Source organism: Ursus maritimus, unplaced genomic scaffold (assembly GCF_017311325.1).
Source record: "Ursus maritimus isolate PB19 unplaced genomic scaffold, ASM1731132v1 scaffold_6, whole genome shotgun sequence".
Taxonomy (NCBI): Eukaryota; Metazoa; Chordata; class Mammalia; order Carnivora; family Ursidae; genus Ursus; species Ursus maritimus.
Genome location: NW_024426774.1, coordinates 81,331,880 through 81,350,058, shown reverse-complemented (window position 1 = coordinate 81,350,058; position 18,179 = coordinate 81,331,880). Strand labels below are relative to the sequence as shown.

The 18,179-nt window shown below is 47.7% G+C and overlaps 1 protein-coding gene across 2 annotated transcripts in view; it reads left to right on the top strand.

The window, feature by feature from the left end:
- The first annotated feature begins 1,511 nt into the window (after window positions 1–1,511).
- TGFBRAP1 (transforming growth factor beta receptor associated protein 1) overlaps window positions 1,512–18,179 on the top strand; it is a 52,138-nt gene continuing 35,470 nt past the window's right edge. For both annotated transcript variants that reach the window (XM_040623657.1, XM_040623656.1), the window contains exons 1-3: window positions 1,512–3,198; window positions 13,430–13,624; window positions 15,914–16,068. In XM_040623657.1, coding sequence (XP_040479591.1) covers window positions 2,511–3,198; window positions 13,430–13,624; window positions 15,914–16,068 — 1,038 coding nt within the window. In that variant the 5' untranslated portion in view covers window positions 1,512–2,510. The remainder of the gene's footprint in view (window positions 3,199–13,429; window positions 13,625–15,913; window positions 16,069–18,179) is intronic.

Sequence of the window (18,179 nt, the reverse complement as noted above, 5' to 3'; positions counted from 1 at the left end):
CTTCAGCAAGAGTTGAGTAGTTGTAGTTACCACATAGTGAAACAGTATTTCATTTCTTCTTAAATACTTATACTATAAAACTTAGCCAGATGCTTCTCTTCCAGCTCTAGCTCCCCGCTCCCTCCTTTTCTGTCCACCCGGCTCTTAGACTAAATATGAGGTGTTTGCATGTATTCTTCACCACAAACGTGTCTAGTTTATCTCTTGTGCGATGCGAAGACACCACACCTTCCAAGAGTTAAATAGGAGTTTACTTATGAGTGCCAAAAGCCTGTGTCTCTGTTCCTTCTGCGAAGGGAAGGGTACAGTTCACACTTCCAATAGCAGAGTCATTCCATCATGTGATTCTAAAAGACAGCCTTTATTGATCAATTAGTGAAGGCAGAAGTATTACATAATACTTTGCTTTCACAGACTTAGGATGTCTCACAGCCTACATTTTTAATACCTGTGTTTTAGTCTTTGGCATTTAAATGGAGAAAATATATATCCAGTTTGGGTTTTGTGGTTCTGTTCGGTCATGACAAATAGATGGTAGTGTTTAAAAAACGACTGGTGTCAAGACACTGAAGCTTACTTTTCCCCCAACCCTGGGCTTTCCCCGGGACCCTTCGAGTTCCCACGGCCCCAGATAGATGGACAGGATTCGTTTCTGTGGTGCCTTCTGAGCCTCACACCCCACTTTCTTGCCTCTCTTCCATAGTCTCTGTGAGGACACCTCATGTAAGTAAGTGTGACAGTGCCTGGGGCGGGGGAGGCTGTGTGTGAGCACTTGTCTGGCTTATATTTCAGTCTGTCCTTCAGTGTCAACAAGGTGGACACAGGCTACATAGCTAAGGGCTGAAGACAGCATTATTTCATCTCTCGGTACCCGGCTTGGGAAGTAGAGACCGAAAGTAGGCTGGGGCTTTGAGGGGGATGTATCGAAGATTAGCTCAGGGGCGCCTGGGTAGCGCAGTCGTTAAAGCGTCTGCCTTCGGCTCAGGGCGTGATCCCGGCGTACTGGGATCGAGTCCCACATCGGGCTCCTCCGCTATGAGCCTGCTTCTTCCTCTCCCACTCCCCCTGCTGTGTATCCCTCTCTCGCTGGCTGTCTCTCTGTCACATAAATAAATAAAATCTTTAAAAAAAAAAAAAAAAAAAAAGATTAGCTCAAACACTTTTATCGGGTACTTGCTATGTGCCAGATATTAAGTATTTTACTTGAGCTGACTTATTTAATCCTCAAAGTCTCGTTATGAAGCAGGTACCATTATTACGTTCATTTTACAAATGAACTGAGGCACGGAGAAGCCGAGTGACTTTCCCCAGGTCACATAGCCAGTAAGTGACAGAAAGGAATTCTGATGGTGTCCAGTTGAAATACCTCATCCCCACACCTGAGATACCTTCCTTCCTGGGGATTTCAGTGACTCAGGGAAGGAGACTGGAGTCCTCCTTGTGTAGCTGTTGCTGCCCCAAGAGATATCAGGGTATGTAAGAAATGATAGCACTCTACATTCTTTCTTGAATATTTCCAAGAGTTCTTCCCGCCTTGGCTAGAATGCCTCAAAGGATTAAGGAATTTAGCCTCTCTTGAGGCGACCCTACTTCTGGACAGCTCGAAGTGCTGGAAAAGTCCAGCTGGCTTCCCCTAACTTCCATCAGCCTTCCGTGGACCTTTTTGGAGGAACATTTCTCCCCTCCTGCTTGAGTGGATCGGGGAGCCTGTGTGAGTTGCCTTCCTGCGGGCTGAGACATCAGGGAAAGGCCATCTTGCTCATTTCTGCTGCCTCTAACTTTGTGGTGTGTGAAACCAGAGTCCTTTCAGACACTGGGGCAGTCGGTCTTCCAGCGGGAGCCATCCATTCACTGACATGTCAGTGGCCTTCTCCCAGGTCCACTCGATACGTCCTCCCCTGACAGACGTAGAGATTTGAGGCACGTCTTCACCACTCTGCATGACCGCATTTCCTCGGAGCGCCGAATAGGGTGCTGGGAAGAACACAGCGTTCTAGGTGTGGCCCCTGCCTCAGTGTTTCTGACAGGATCTGAGGGGCAAGATGTAAGCACCTGAGGCAGTTGCGTCCCGCTGTTCGCTTAGACGCTCAGTCAAGTGGCCAGAGAAGCTCAGGGGAAGATCAGTGAGGATCGTGTTTGCCTTTCTCCAAAACGTTTCTGCTAGCTTGTCTCTGGGTGGATGTGTGGTTGTCTTCTGCTTCCAGCTACATCTCCCAAGAACAACAGGAGGAAACTCCGTGTCAGTCTCGGCTCTGTTGAGCACGGGCAGGATGGCCTTAAAGCCCACGCATGTGCTGTCCTGCTGGGGTCTCCCATTTGCCTGGTGGAAGGAGACCCAGAGGGAGAGCTTTTCTCCCCAGTACTGTTTCTTAACAGTGTCCAACGGTTTCCTTTCACTGAGATCGTAACTGAGGAATCAGGTGTATTCATTGCGACCCGACATGGTTCGCTCGTTGTTCGCTACCCTGAGTTGACGTTCCTGTCCCCCTCCCTGCAGGTCACCAGCAGACATGATGAGCACCAAGGCCTTCACGTTGGTCTCTGCCGTGGAGTGGGAGCTGCTGGCAGGCGACAAGGAGCGGGTGCACATAGAGTGCGTGGAGTGCTGCGGGAAGAACCTCTACGTGGGCACCGGTGACTGCGTCGTCTACCACTTCCTGTTGGAGGAGCGGGCGCTGCCCACCGGGACGGCCACCTTCTCCGCCACCAAGCAGCTGCACCGACACCTGGGCTTCCGGAAGCCAGTGAACGAGCTGCGAGCGGCCTCGGCCCTCAACAGGCTGCTGGTGCTCTGTGACAACTCCATCACCCTGGTCAACATGATGAGCCTGGAGCCCGTGCCCTCGGGGGCACGCATCAAAGGGGCTGCGGCGCTGGCCTTGAACGAGAACCCTGTGAACGGAGACCCGTTCTGCGTGGAAGTCTGCATCATCTCGGTCAAGCGCAGGACCATCCAGCTGTTCCTGGTGTATGAGGACCGGGTTCAGATCGTCAGGGAGGTGTCCACGCCGGAGCAGCCCCTGGCCGTGGCCGTGGACGGCCACTTCCTGTGCCTGGCTCTGACCACGCAGTACATCATCCTGAACTACAACACGGGCTTCTCCCAGGACCTGTTTCCTTACTGCAGCGAGGAGAAGCGCCCCATCGTCAAGAGGATCGGGAGACAGGAGTTCCTCCTGGCAGGTCCCGGAGGACTGGGTGAGCCGCCGCCAACCTCCACCCCCCACCTGTCCGTTCCTTTGGCCTTACCTCCGTGAGCCCTTGCCCAGATCCGGGAGGGAGAACTTAGCTGTGGAAGTAGATACTGGTGAAGCGTATTCGCCAACGCCGAGGGTGTGTGGCAAGATGTAAACAGATGCAGAGCCAGCGTTTGCTAACGGTCCCTTAGGTTGTGCGGTGAATGTGGGGTTAATGGAACACAGATAGGCCGGTGGTAAAGTGAGCCAGCTTTATTCTGTGCTAACGAGGAGCCTTCCCATGGCTCTGGGGAGAAAATTCCTCTGTTAGACTTCCTTATAAGATTTTCTCACGTGGCTGGGTTTGTCAGTTGACTGTTTTTACTCTTTGTTATGAAAAGGAGTGGAGCTCACTTAGACAGATTTTCAGGCACGGAGACTTCAGTCCATTATTTGACTGACCGCAGTTTCATCCCACCACCGGGTCCTGTCGCTAGCCCCCTGAAAGGGCTTTGGCTCTGTCACACGGCCTTGCGAGTTCCCTGTGCTGCCTGCTCGAAGTTGAGGCTCAGAGCTGTTCACGGCATGGGTGACTTGTACTTTCTTTTCAGCCGCGGATGGCTCGTTTTCGGGTGCGTGTGTGTCTGTGACACGCAGCGGGTGCTGGGGAGGGTGAGTCCACCTCACCACCCGGACTCGTGAACCGTAGTCTCTGTGTAGGCATCTCATCTCAGAGCAGGGGTACGGATTTTCTGGTGATGACAAAAGTTGAGGGCGTGAACTCTGGTCAGTGTTCACTGACTGATTTTTACTTTTTAAATCCGTTTTATTTTTTTGAGCCCTTTGGGTTCATAGCACAATTGAGCAGAAAGTACAGAGTTCCCATATACCCACTGCCCCCAAACACGAACGTCCTCCTGCACTATCCGCATCCCCCCAGCAGAGTGGTACATTTATGATAATGGATGTATCTACAGTGATAGGTTATAATCACCCAAAGTCTGTAGTTTACATCAGCGTTCACTCTCGCAGTTGTACATTCTGTGAGTTTGGACAAATGTATAACAATGCGTATCCATCATTATGGTACCATAGAGAGTATGTTCACTGCCTTCAAAATTCTCTGTGCTCCACCTGTTCTTCCCCTACACCCTCAGTCTCTGGCAATCGCTGATCTTTCCAGAGTGTCATGTAGTTGAAATCATAGAGTACGTTACCTTTTCACGTTGACGTCTTTCACGTAGTAATATGCATTTACGGTTCCTTCATGTCTCTTCATGGCTCGATAGCTCAGATTTTTACTTTTTGGAAAAAAATTCTTTACCCAACCACCTTTTTCTTTAGCAAAAATTCCCAATTTTAATGAAAAATTTTTATTATGGAAAACATATATAGATTTAAGAGAATATTATAATGAACTCAAATGTACCCATCACTCAGCTCCAGCTATTACGAATTCCTTGCCAAGTGCTTGATTTATACACCTAGCTGTTTCCGCGACTTGATTACCTGCAATCACGGGCATCATAGCACTTCTCCTAGAAACTGTCCATTATGTAGTTCCAAGTTCCTTAAAAAAAGAAAGAAAAGAGGAACGAAAAGCACAATACCATTGCATACCTAAAAAAAGAAAATTTTTTCTAAAGATTTTATTTATTTGTCAGAGGGAGAGTGCGCACACAGGCAGGAGGAGAAGCAGGCAGAGGGAGGAGAAGCAGGCTGCCTGCTGAGCCAGGAGCCTGATCCCAGGACCCTGGGATCACGATCTGAGCTGAAGGCAGATGCTGAGGGCAGTTGGTTGACTGAACCACCCGGGAGTCCCACATACCCTAATACAATGTAACGTCATTCCTCAATGTCATCAGATGTCAAGGCATGCCATATTTCTCCTGTCAGCACACATCCACAGAGAGATCTGTGTATATTTATGTTTAAGGGTACGTGTGTTTATTTTTCAGTTTGAGTCAGATCCCACGTGAGACGTGTGCATTGCAATCGAATGATCTGTTAGGCTTCTCTGCGTCTGTAAGTTCTCTTAAGATTCCGTCTCTTTTTATTTTTCCCTAACTTCTTGTTGAAGAGGTTGGATCACTACTTAGAGCATCCCACAGCCTGAATTTTGATGATTTTTATCCCCTTATATTTTTACTATGTCAGGTTGACCTTTGCGTTTCCCGCCACCTGGTAATTAGGGTGCCAGGTTTTGTCAGATTCAAGTGTGGGGTGTTTTGTTTGTTTTGTTTTGTTTTTTGCTTAAGACTTCCTCATCGGCGGTGGAGGACTTCCATCAGGGCTGTGCAATTTCTTTTTCTCCCTCTGTGATGTCAGTAGCTATTGATGAGTGATGCATAGAGCCTTTAAATCATGGGGGACTGCCAGATGGCAGCGTTCTGTTTCTGTCCCTTCCTCCTTCTTACGTTAACTGGACTGCTTCAGTGAAGAGAAACTTACTGTATTTAGTTGCCCCCCAGGTACATTGTGTAAGAAAGGCAGAATGAAAAGGTTCTCAGTAAGGTGATCCCTTCTGTCTTCCAGAAGCGACTTTTAAAAAAATATCATGATGCATCATGGATTCAGACACATATGGTGCGTTTCCATCTACTTGTGCTTGGATGGGGTTGTCTAGGTTGACTGCCAAGCCCCCTTCACATGACCCTTGAACTCGGATGGCTCCCTTGCCTTCTCATGTGGAAGGTGATCCAGGTTCATTTTGTGCATTTCCTGCCCTAGATCAGGTTTCAGCCATTTCTCCAAGGACCCTGATGTTTACAGACCACGGGCTGGGTGCTAGAGCTGTTTGTTGCCCATTGTGTTCAAGCCACTTCAGTGGACAGAGTTGAGAAGGACGCCTTTCTTTTTTTTTTTTTTTAAGATTTTATTTATTTGACAGAGAGAGAGAGACAGCCAGCGAGAGAGGGAACACAAGCAGGGGGAGTGGGAGAGGGAGAAGCAGGCTCATAGCGGAGGAGCCTGATGTGGGGCTCGATCCCTGAACGCCGGGATCACGCCCTGAGCTGAAGGCAGATGCTTAACGACTGAGCCACCCAGGCGCCCCGAGAAGGACGCCTTTCTGTAAAGGTAAAACCCATTGTGAGACCATACGGATAGAACCAATTCACGGCTGTAGGGCATTGACCTCATCCGTCTCTATGTTCCTGTCTGCTTTCAACCACACTGAGCATCTTAGTAAACCACTGCCCGACGTAATTGTTCCTTTGACAAACCGCACAGTACACAGAACAATACTGACACCACTGTTTCCGCCGTGTAATGACTGAAGACAGTTTGAGTGTTTATGGTTCTTTTTGTCTTCAGTGTAGGATGCACGTAAACCCACCAGGAATGGATGGTCACATTTTTAAAGTCACTTGGAAGAGTCCCCCTCTGTTTGGTTATGCCACCACCTGGATATATAGTTAATTTGTCTTATTTTACTTTTGATTTTTAGGAATTGGCTTTCTTTTATTGTATATTTTTACTCTGTAAATATGTACAAGGTTCCAAGTCAGGTGGGCTATAGCCAGGTATACTCAAAGAGCTGATAGCCTGTCATCTTCACTTCTCTTCTTCCCCCTTAGGCAGCCTTTATGTTTATGGTATTTTTATGGTTTATCCTTTCATTTTTTAATAAAAAATACAAATAAATATGAAAGTATTTGCATCTCTTTCTCAGCTCTTTTTTTTTTTTAACTTAGCAATGTATTACGGAGACCCCTTTGTAATATAATCCAGAGCTACCGCTCATTTCATAGCTGCATGCTACTCCGTCGTGTGGAGGTAGTATGGGTTTTTCTAATCAGGCCCCTACTGAGGACATGTGGGTTTTTTCCAGTTTTATGGTTTTACTAGGGACTACTTTTTTTGTATTCTCCTGGTATATCTATGGAAAAGCCTTTTATAGGTGGGATTGTTGAGTCAAAGTACAAATGCATGTGAGTTTTGCTAGGTATTGCCATATTCCTTCGATAAAGTTTGTACATTTTCTGTTCTCCCAAGCAACATATGACAATGCCTATTTCCCCTCAGCATTGCCAACAGAGTAGGGTATGTTGTCAACCTTCCTTCCGTGTTGTCCCCGGTCCTGTACATGAGAAGTGGTATTTTAGCATAGTTAATTGCACTTTTCCTGTGATGAGCAAGAATGAACTTTTTAAGAAAAGATTTATTTATTTCGGGGGTGGGGGGAGGGGCAGAGGGAGAGAGAGTTTTAAGCACACTCCTTGGAGCCCAACACGGGGCTTGATCTCACGACCCCTAGGTCATGACCTGAGCCAAAACCAAGAGTCGGATGCTTAACCGAGTACGTCACACAGGCGCCCCAAGAGTGAAATTTTTTTCATACATTTAGGGGCCACTGCCTTTCTTCTGATGGGGATTATCTGTTCTTTTCTCTTGCCATTTCTTTTAGTGCTCTTTATGCGTTCGAGATACCAACTTGTCGCCTGGCGTAGGTTTCAAATATTTGTTTCCCGTCTTTACCGTGCAAAAGCTTTTCTTCAACACTCCTATATAATCAAATGTATTAACCTTTTTACTTTATTGCATCTTGATTTTGAGTCATAATTAGGTAAGAATTCTACCACTGACCCACCAATGCACTGATTTCAAGTCATAATTAGGGACATTTCCCTCTCTCCGGTTATAGACAAACTTACCCATGTTTTCTGCTAGTACTTTTATGGTTTCATTTTTTATAGTGCAGAGTGTAAGGAACGGATTCAGTTTTTTGTTTTTTTTTTTTTTAAGATTTTATTTATTTGACAGAGAGAGACAGCCAGTGAGAGAGGGAACACAAGCAGGGGGAGTGGGAGAGGAGGAAGCAGGCTCCCAGCAGATCCCGGAACGCCGGGATCACGCCCTGAGCCGAAGGCAGACGCTTAACCACTGCGCCACCCAGGCGCCCCAGGAGCGGATTCAGTTTTATCCTTTTCTCTGTGACTGTCCGTTATCCCAACCAACCGACTGCAGAGCCCACCTGAGGTCACTGATGTAGGCAGCTGCCTTTAATGCACACCGAATTCCCTTCTGCCATTGGTCTATCTCTGGATTTTCTCTTCTGTTCCGTCAGCGTGTGTGGCTGCTTCTGAGCCAGTACCTTACTGTTTCAGTTATAAGGCTTTCTAGGGAAAGCATTTGACTCCAATATCACTTGTAAGCTCTCTTATACGTTTCCTATATACAGGTTCTGCATGCAACATAGTAATCACCACTTTATTACATGGCTCCAGAATTAAGTTCAAGGATGGGCCCCTGGGTGGCTCAGTCCGGTAAGCATCCACCTTCAGCTCAGGTCCTGATCCGGGGGTCCTGGGATTGAGCCCCCTCCCCATGTCACTCAGCAGGGAGTCTGCTTCTGTTCTGCCCCTATCCCTCCCCCTACTCATGCTCTCTCTCTCCCCCCCCCAAATAAATAAATAAAATCTTTACCAAAAAAAGAATTAGGTTCAAATAAATTACTATAATGAATGCAAATGCACCTTTAAGCATATGAAAGCTATAAATTTTCATTTTGCTTGTTTCTCCCTAAAGATTATATGCACTCACTCCCGTGTCATGAGAAACCACTCTTAGCTTTTTGCCTTAACTTAGATTTTCCTATTCTCAGCAATACTTTATTGAAATTTTCAGAACGTGATTGAGTCTTGTGACTTTTTTTTATTTTTATTTATTTATTTTTTTAAAGATTTTATTTATTTGTTTGACAGAGAGAGAGACAGCCAGCGAGAGAGGGAACACAAGCAGGGGGAGTGGGAGAGGAAGAAGCAGGCTCACGGCAGAAGAGCCTGATGCGGGGCTCAATCCCACAACGCCGGGATCACACCCTGAGCCGAAGGCAGACGCCTAACCGCTGTGCCACCCAGGCGCCCCGAGTCTTGTGACTTTAAACTCTGTCCTTTGATAATACTTCTTGGAAAATGCACATAATTAAGCTCTTCTTGACTCCACATGGCCCCCTGGCCGCTTGGCCCCCTCCCCTCCTCCCAGCTCAGATAAGGGGACCTCTGATATTTAAAGGGTGCACAATTGAAAATATTGCTTTTTAAAGATGTACCATTTCCACATTTGTTACATTTGCACATTGACAGCACTTGACTCTGACAATATAGAAACAATAGAGTTTGTCACCTGCTCCGCAGGCATATAATTAATTGGTGGGTGTTAATAACAGTACCTTCGTTCCTAAGTGATTCTCTGGCACCTTCTACTGCCTGACCCCGGCCCATCAGCTGCCAGTTACTGCTCTGCTCTTTTATTCCAGTGTCATCTTCTGCTTTTTGGGTGAATAGAAGCCTTTGTTCTTGACCTCTGACTTCTTTTTTTTTTTTTAAAGATTTTATTTATTTATTTAACACAGATAGAGACAACCAGCGAGAGAGGGAACACAAGCAGGGGGAGTGGGAGAGGAAGAAGCAGGCTCATAATGGAGGAGCCTGATGCGGGGCTCGATCCCATAACGCTGGGATCACGCCCTGAGCCGAAGGCAGACGCTTAACCGCTGTGCCACCCAGGTGCCCCTTGACCTCTGACTTCTGCCCATTTCATTATGAGAACACTCATGTCAGGGCCTCTGCACTGCATACCTCCTGGGCCGGGTGATACCCAGCCTTATGTGAGTAAATGCAGTCACCCGGATTTAATTCCAGGAGGAGGCCGGACAGCGTCTTACTGTCCATGTTCCCGGGAGATTGTGCTATACATGCTTATTTGACCCGAAATTTGGGCGTCCTCAGGCTTACTGTTTACGATTGCCAAGTGCCCAGGGGAGTGGTGTGCAGGAGACCATGCCTTTAGGTTCTTTTCGGCTGGCTGGCTCTAAACGCACAGAAAAGTTAAGATAGTGCTAACCGAATTTCCTCCTCCAAAGCTCAGTCCTCATTCCAGATTCTTAATGCTTCCCAAAGCTTTACGCCTTGGTTTCTCTCCAGCAGTTTTTAATGCTGTCGGAATACTTGGGCAGTGCAGTTGGTAGGCTAGTTCAGATGGTAATTATGTCCTCTGTGTTCTGGTAGAACACTGGCAATGCCAAACCCAGGGCCTTCGGTCCCATGCGCTGTCCAAGCTTGGCGGCAGAACCAGACCGCCCTCATTGTTTCATCCTGCATCCAGCTCTGAGTCATCGTGGTGGAGTTCTGCGAGTTTTCATTGACTTCTTACCTGCTTTGCGAAGAGATGAGAACAAAAAGCCCCCACCAGCCTCAGGAGCAGTCCTCGGTTACACCCTGCAGAGACGGTTCCTCTCGGGTCATCCTGTCCTCTCTGTGGCTTTTGGTGGGCTCTGTGGAAGCATGGTGTCCTCCTTCAGGAAGCATGCTACTCCCACCCCCTGAGAAAGCCCTGGAACTCCAGGCTTCCCTCTCCCAGAAGTCTGTGTCCTCTAGTTCCGGGAAGTGCAAACACTGTCTCCCGACCAGCCCTGCATCCTAATCCCTCTTTCGTTTCAGACTCAGTGCAGTGCTGTTCAGTCCTGAGGCTGACACCCCCACGGTAGCCCTTGACTCACTTTCTCTCTTGCTCCCACTGAGTCAGCGGCCAGGTTCCCCAGTTCACCCCTGGAAGTGACCGTCCCTCTTTTGTGCCCCAACCCTGGCCTGGCCAAGGCCTCCTCCTTGGTCGCAGGCAGCCGTCTGGCCCTCCCCTGTGTGGCTCCTTGCACACAGCAGTCACACTTCTGCCAGGCTGGCCTTCGGAAGCCCCTGTGGTCTGTAACAAGTGCAGGCCACACTCTTCAGCCTGACTAGAGCCAGTGCTGCCCATTCCAGTGCCAACTTGGCCTTCGGACAGGGTTTGCCCTGTCCCGGGGACATGCGCCCTCCCTTCTGCTGCCCCCTGCACGCGTCCCCTTCCCTGTGCGGGCTGGGGTCTGGTCACCTAGCTCCGTCTGGACTTGACCTCCATCCTCACTCCATCCGTTCTTGGAAAGTGTTTGACACCTTTCTGTGCCCGGTCTTTATCTCTCATGTGGTCATTATTTACGTGTTTCCCTTAACCACTTCACCCCCCGTGAGCCCTTGAATCTGTCGTCCGTGTCTTGGTAGCGACCTCCGTGCTCCCCACAGCGAATGTTCCGTGACCTGAAACCACTGCTCAACACACTAACTTGTAGTTCTTTTCGTCTGTGCTCATTTAACAGAGGGGCCTTCTTGTCTGATCGTGGCGCACTCACCCACAGCCATGTCATCTTTAACGTATCTACTCAGTTTTACGCTGTTAGGAAAAATATCGTGGAGACCACCCTTGTACTTACCAGTTGGCAATAGATTTAAAAGTAGAATCAATCAAAGCGGGTGAGTGTATATTCAGTTTTGGTAGCTGCTTCCCAAATCATTCTCCAGAAGGTGTCTCCTCATGCCGTACCAGTACTCCGTATTTTCGGTCTATAACCTTTGGCCGAGCTGGTGGGTAAAAGTTGTGTTTTTACTGGTTTTCATTTAAATTTGTGGCCTTGGCTATTGACGAATATGGAATCTCTTTGTGAATTTATTAGCCATTTGCATTTTGCCTTTTGTGAGTTACTAATTTATAGCCTCTCTTTCTGTATTGAGTTTGGAGACTTTGAAGGGCCAAAGGGAAATACTGAAGATCAGAATGGTTTACATTAGGCAGTTGTGACTCCGTAGTAGAGGGGACACACACACACACACACACACACTCTAGGCTTATTGTTCCATCATCTTTTTTTTTTTTAATTCAGGTTAGCTAACATATAGTGTAGTTTGGTTTCAAGAGTAGATTCAGTGATTCATCAGTTGCCTATAACACCCAGTGCTCATCACAAGTGCCCTCCTTAATGCCCATCACCCATCTAGCCCATCCACCTGGCCACCTCCCCTACAGCACCCCTCGGTTCCAGTTGTTGCTCCCACGTGCCGAGAACCTGCATGTGAAGTGTTAACTGGGCCTGATGGTGCTCTGAGCACAGTGTTGTTCTTCAGGGAGGGCCTGGCGTGTGTTAGGTAAAAGCAGGGTGTGTGTACGCATGCGTGAGGTCCCACGTGATGCCCAGTTTCAGGAACAGCCTAACGTAGAGGAAAAGACCTATGTTTGTAATAGATTAACTGCAGTATATTTTAGTCTTTGTAACTACAGAAAATTTAGGTGGGTGGTTGGTTTCACAGGTTTAGGAATTCTGCTCATATGATGTGGTTGAGATAGTTGCCCTTGTTTGAATCTTGAAATTCTTTGCGTATCTCTGTGTCTCCCCTCCCGGTTCTCCAGCCTGTACAGCGGAAACCGGCTGTTGCAATAGCAGCTGATGGTTTGCAGGTGACAACACGCTGTTTTTAAAGGTGTTTTACGTCACCTGGTTTGAACGCTAAGTTACAATGGATTGACTTGACTTTGCAAATGTATTAATTTTGGTAAACCCCAGTATCTGTGGACTATATGTAGCTTACTGGGAAATGGCTAGTTTGGTAGTTTATGCACAAGACAGTTAAGCTGTCATTTGCTATGGAAGTTACTGATGGACACTCAACAGCAGTATGTCTTGAAGTGCAGAATTGGTTCTGTCCCTACATTAGAGGGTGTGTGTGTCCAATATTGGACTTCAGCTCTGAGCAGGGACAGTGCCTGATAGGATGTCTTGTGCAGTGCCTGGCACATAGTAGGAGCTCAGTAAATGTTTGAGGGAATGTATTCAATATTCATTCAACAAGGAATGGCCGTAACTTAGAGACGCTAACCAGTTGGAGGATTGGATGTGAGAGAGAGCTTGCAAAGCTGCGTAAGCTGCTGGGAAGTAACTTTTTCCACACAGGTGAGGACATGTGCTTTATAAACCTTTGGGTGGGTACATGTAGCCTTTTTTTTTAAGCTCATTTTTTTTTTTTTTTAATTTTTTTTTAAGATTTTATTTATTTATGTGACAGAGAGACAGCCAGCGAGAGAGGGAACACAGCAGGGGGTGAGAGAGGAAGAAGCAGGCTCCCAGCGGAGGAGCCCGATGTGGGACTCGATCCCGGAACGCCGGGATCACGCCCTGAGCCGAAGGCAGACGCTTTAACGACTGCGCTACCCAGGCGCCCCTAAGCTCATTTTTAATTGGAAGTAAATGAAAGGTACACATCCAGGGCAAGGTAGTTCTCTCTTAATAAAGTCACATAGGCTTCTTCACACCTGTGGCGTATTATATTATCTTTCTGATCTTGAAATATAAGGAAGGAGGGGATGGTATTTTGCATCCAGACACATCTACAGAAAGGAAAAATGCCACAGTTCTTCGGAGGCCCACCTGACTCTTCCTGTTTTTACAGGCATGTTTGCCACAGTTGCTGGCATATCTCAGCGAGCCCCTGTGCACTGGTCGGAGAATGTGATCGGGGCGGCCATTTGCTTCCCGTATGTCATAGCGCTCGATGATGAATTCATCACAGTGCACAGCATGTTGGACCAGCAGCAAAAGCAGACCCTGCCCTTTAAGGAAGGACACATTCTACAGGATTTTGAAGGTACTACTTTGCACAGAAATCTTAATGAAATTTAGTTATCAACCCATTTGTGATGTTTCTTCCATAAATGTTATTAAGAGTCCATTTGGAGCTGGACCTCATGCTAAATTTCGAAGTTACACAGGGGATGGTAATGCAGTCTACAAGCTCTGGGGCTCCAAAGGTCACGGGGAGATAGACATTTGGACAGATAGCAGCAGTTGAAGAGCTTGATAGGCATGAACCAAAGCCAACTGAGAGAACAGGAATGTTTCCTGGAAATATCAGGGAGGGCTTCCTGAAGGAGATGGTATTTGAGCCAAACCTTTAAGGATGAGTGGAGTGAGCCAATCAAATTTGGTGTGAAAGAACCTCAGGTAGAGAGAAAGGTGTCTGCAGGTGTGTGCAAGAGGGAGCCCTGGGCTTCAGGCCGTGTGAGCAATTCAGGGTGACTGTAGCATGTCATGTGTCAGGCCAGCCTGAGAAGAGACTGCAGCAGATCAGGGCCGTCAGGAGGGACCTCCCCTTGTGTGCAGCAGTGAGCCCAGCAAGGGACTTCTTTTACTTTTCCTGAATTTTATTATGAACATTTTCAAATGTACTGAAAAATCGAAAGAAAAACAAAGTGAAGCACCATATACCATTCACCTAGACTCAACACTTGTAAACATTTTGCCGAGCCATTCAAAAGTAAGTAAAAGACATCATGACATTTAATCTGAAACACTTCAGCACTCATCTCCTAGGAGTTAGAGCATTTTCCTATATAACCACAAAGCCCTTTCACCCCTTAGAAAATGAACTCTAGTATCCTGGCTGTGTTCACATTTCCCTAGTTGTCCTAAGAAGGTCTTTTATGATATTTTCTTCAAACCAGGAACTGATCTAGATTTATACATACATTTGCCATTTAAGGATTTCAGCTCACCATACGTTGCCCTTCCGGTTCTAAATGCGAGGGATATAAACTCACTAAGATTCTCGGCCCCCACATTAAGTGTGTCACATTCCATTCGGGGGCCCCAACACACACATCAGAAGAGCATGTCCCCTAACGATATCACGGTGCTGCAGAGGAGTGGTAGAGGTGGGCATGGGGTCATGCGCACATCGAGGCTGCTGATGTAAACCCCCCCCAGGTGCAAACAAGGAGAGGCTTCCCAGGAAAAGGGACACCCATGCAGAGAAGACACAGCATCTCAGAAAAATGACTTCGCTTGTGATACAGAAGGCAGATAATCTGGACAAGAGAGCAGAGCGGGAAGATGTCCAGGCAAGGAAAGATGAGGCCTTCCATGACATCAGACGGTGGGGCTGGCGTGGAACGATGGGTTTCCAGGAGAGAAGAGCGGAGGAGCCGGGAAGGCTTTGCTGACATTGAGTCGTCCTTCAGACAGGCAGGAAAGATCATCCATTGCTTCCTGCGAGAGGGTGGTAGTTTGCTTACAGAGTGTGTCCAGAAGGGGCAGAACTCAAAGCTCCGTAGCAGGAGCACGTGTTGGACCGCAGCTCCGGTTCTGTGGCCTGTCTGCACAGGGTCTTACAGTACTCCGAGGGTGACGGCGTTGGCCACGGGTCGGGTGAACCCACAGGGCTGTGGGGGAATGAATAAGGTCAGGCTGAGACTTGGGTATTTGGATGGTAAGTGAGTAGGAAATATCTTGTGGTTCAGAATGTAGTATTAGAATCTTAGTTTCTTAGAAACTAACATGGAAAGAAAAGAATTCTTAGAAAAATTTTATAGGAAGTATATCCTAATTCTTGTAGATCGTTGGCCATACTTGATCTCTATAACTTCTTTGGACTATATGTTATGTATCTACTCAGATGATTTTACTTTATTTTAAGATTTTATTTGTTTATTTGAGAGAGAGACAGAGAGAGCATGCGCAGGGGGAGTGGGAGAGGGAGAAGCAGAATCCCCGCTGAGGGTGGAGCCTGACACGGGAGGGCCGTGGACCCTCGATCCCAGGACCCTGGGCTCATGACCTGAGCTGAAGTCGGATGCTTAACCGGGTGCCCCTCTACTCAACTGATTTTAAATTTATCAGCACTTTCAAACAAATAGCAAAAAAAGCATATTTTGTACTTTGGAAATGTGGTATTAGTGCCCACCCTTTTTCTGACAGTTGACAATATGGGAAGAAGAAAAGAAAAGCATAGTAATTTATAATTTCTGTAGGAATTTTGTGTTGGGAGAATTACGATGAAGTCAGCCATCAGATCGGATGACAGGCCCGTTTCGGGGAAGCAGCGTGTGTCTGTGCAATATGTTCTTTCTCTTTCCAACACTGTTGAATTTTTTCCCAGGAAGAGTGATTGTCGCCACAAGTAAAGGAGTTTACATCTTGGTTCCGTTACCCCTGGAAAAACAAATACAGGATCTTCTAGCAAGCCATAGAGTGGAAGAGGCTTTGGTTTTAGCAAAAGGAGCCCGGAGGAATATTCCAAAAGAAAAATTTCAGGTTTGTAATTAAGTTGGTTACAAGAAAGCGTGACGCCAAGCCACCAGCTAGAAAACATTCAGATTTCACTAGCATGTGTCGGCCCTCCCTGTGCGCCTCAATCTTGCAGATTGCTTTTGTATTTGTTGTTTCGTTTCCTCAGCCCATCCACATCATGTGGAGACGGAGGCAGGTTGCAGAACAGTCCAGGACAGCTGAACTGAGGTCTCACTGCCAGCCGAGGCCAAGCCAGACTGTGAACCTCTGGCTTGATTCCCGGGTCTGATATGTATACCAAGTGGTATTTCTCATCAACTCTCTTCTTCAGTGGGCCTTCGGAGAGGAGTCAGGGGCATAGTTCCGATAAACCAACAGAGTAACAATATCAGCTTAATTTGTCTCCTAATTTAGAATTTGTATTTGTTGGGATGGGGTTGGATGTTAAAAGTTCAGACTTCTAGTATCTATGGGAAAAGCTTTGTTAGCCATACTGATAAACGGCCTAAGACTGCAGGAATCCATCTAATTAATTTCCAGAGGAAAAAACTTAATGCACTTGAGACGCCAACTTTACTCTAGTTGGGGTGATAAATAAAACTGATCCAAGAGTCACAAGTTATTCTTATGTCCAAGGAAATCAGGTTCCCTAAAAATTGCTGCGTGATCGCTTGTTAGGTTAGTTCATGTTACTCTGTGTATTTGAGAGTAATGAGACATCCTGTGGGGGTGTGTGCTTCACTGCATATCGAAACCGATCATGAGAACTTCCGTGACTTAGTCGTGACCCCCTGATGGTTGCCGATCAGTCAGGTTTCCACACAGCTCGGTGGCTGTTGTAGAATGAAGTCATGCCTTCTGGCCTCAGTTGCTTTATGTTGCCAAGTGAAAGAAGACCGGACGTGTGATGTGTGATTATGGGTATGAAAGTGGGCATCTTGTTTTGTAATTTTTTTTGAGTGTAGTTGACACACGATGTTAGGCTAGTTTCGGGTGTACAACATAGGGATTCATCTGCGGACCTGATGCTGTGCTCACCACATGTGAAGAGGGTGTCTTCTCTGTGTTTAAAGATTGATAAACGGTTCCTCTTTGTTCCTGATTTTTTAAAGTGAGACTGATCTGTTAGCGTTCAGCAGGGGGCAGCAGAGGCAAACAGAAGAGCTGTTCAGGAGCTGTGCTGCGCTGAGCACACTTCCCCTGCAGCCGGTGGGTCACGTCCAGGTGGGGTAGCCAGGCCTTCTGTGCGGTCTGAGGCCTGTCCTTGCCTTGCTTGCTCTCCGCCCCATGAGCTGCCTCCTGTGGACACGTTGGATGTCTGGGTGAGCCACACGCTGGGGTGCCCTCTCCTTGCACGCACACCGTACATGTCTAAGTGTGCAACAGTTTCTTACGGAAGCACCCAGTGTTCCTTGTCTGATCTTTGCCTCTCCTTTCGCCAAGTAGCGCTCTGCAGTCAGTATTGGGTCACGGGAGTTGTCACCTTGCCCAGACGTCGTCTCACTGTCATCTAGATATCTCAGTTGGAGGCTTTCCCTTTCTCGCATGCTCCCTGCCCTCTCCCAGGCGCTGCAAACTCCTACATCCAGACCTGGAAATAGACCCTCAGAATGATCTTGAATCCAGCCCTCATTCCCAGTGCCCATTGCTGTTGCTTGTGCGCAGACCCTTCTATTTTGCCTGAGTGATTATTTTAACAACCTCCGCGTGTGTGTGTGTGTGTGTGTGTGTGTGTGTGTGTGTGTGCAGTCCATCCTCCATGCCACTGTGGAAATGTTCTTTCTGAAGATGGACTCCTTTGCTCAGCGTCCTCAGACAATTTAGCAATAACCAGCGCCACTGTCCGAAGACGGGAAGGCCGGACAGCTGAGCCGGCTTTGCGCGTGCACGCCTGTCCAGTTGCGTTGGTGCCGGGCCCGCGAAGCGGTGTGTCCTCCCGCGTGCTTGCCCCCTGCTAGCGGCCAGTGCCCTGTGCTTTCACAGACCTCTCCGCCCTCCCCCTTTCCTGACTTGTGATTTTTGCTGGGCCCCGTTACTGGGCTGTGCTTCCAGACTCGACAGCATGCTTTCCGTACCTCGCCTACCCCTCTTCCCTGGGTCCTCCGCGTCCCCCCAGGCAGAACCCCCCCCCCCCA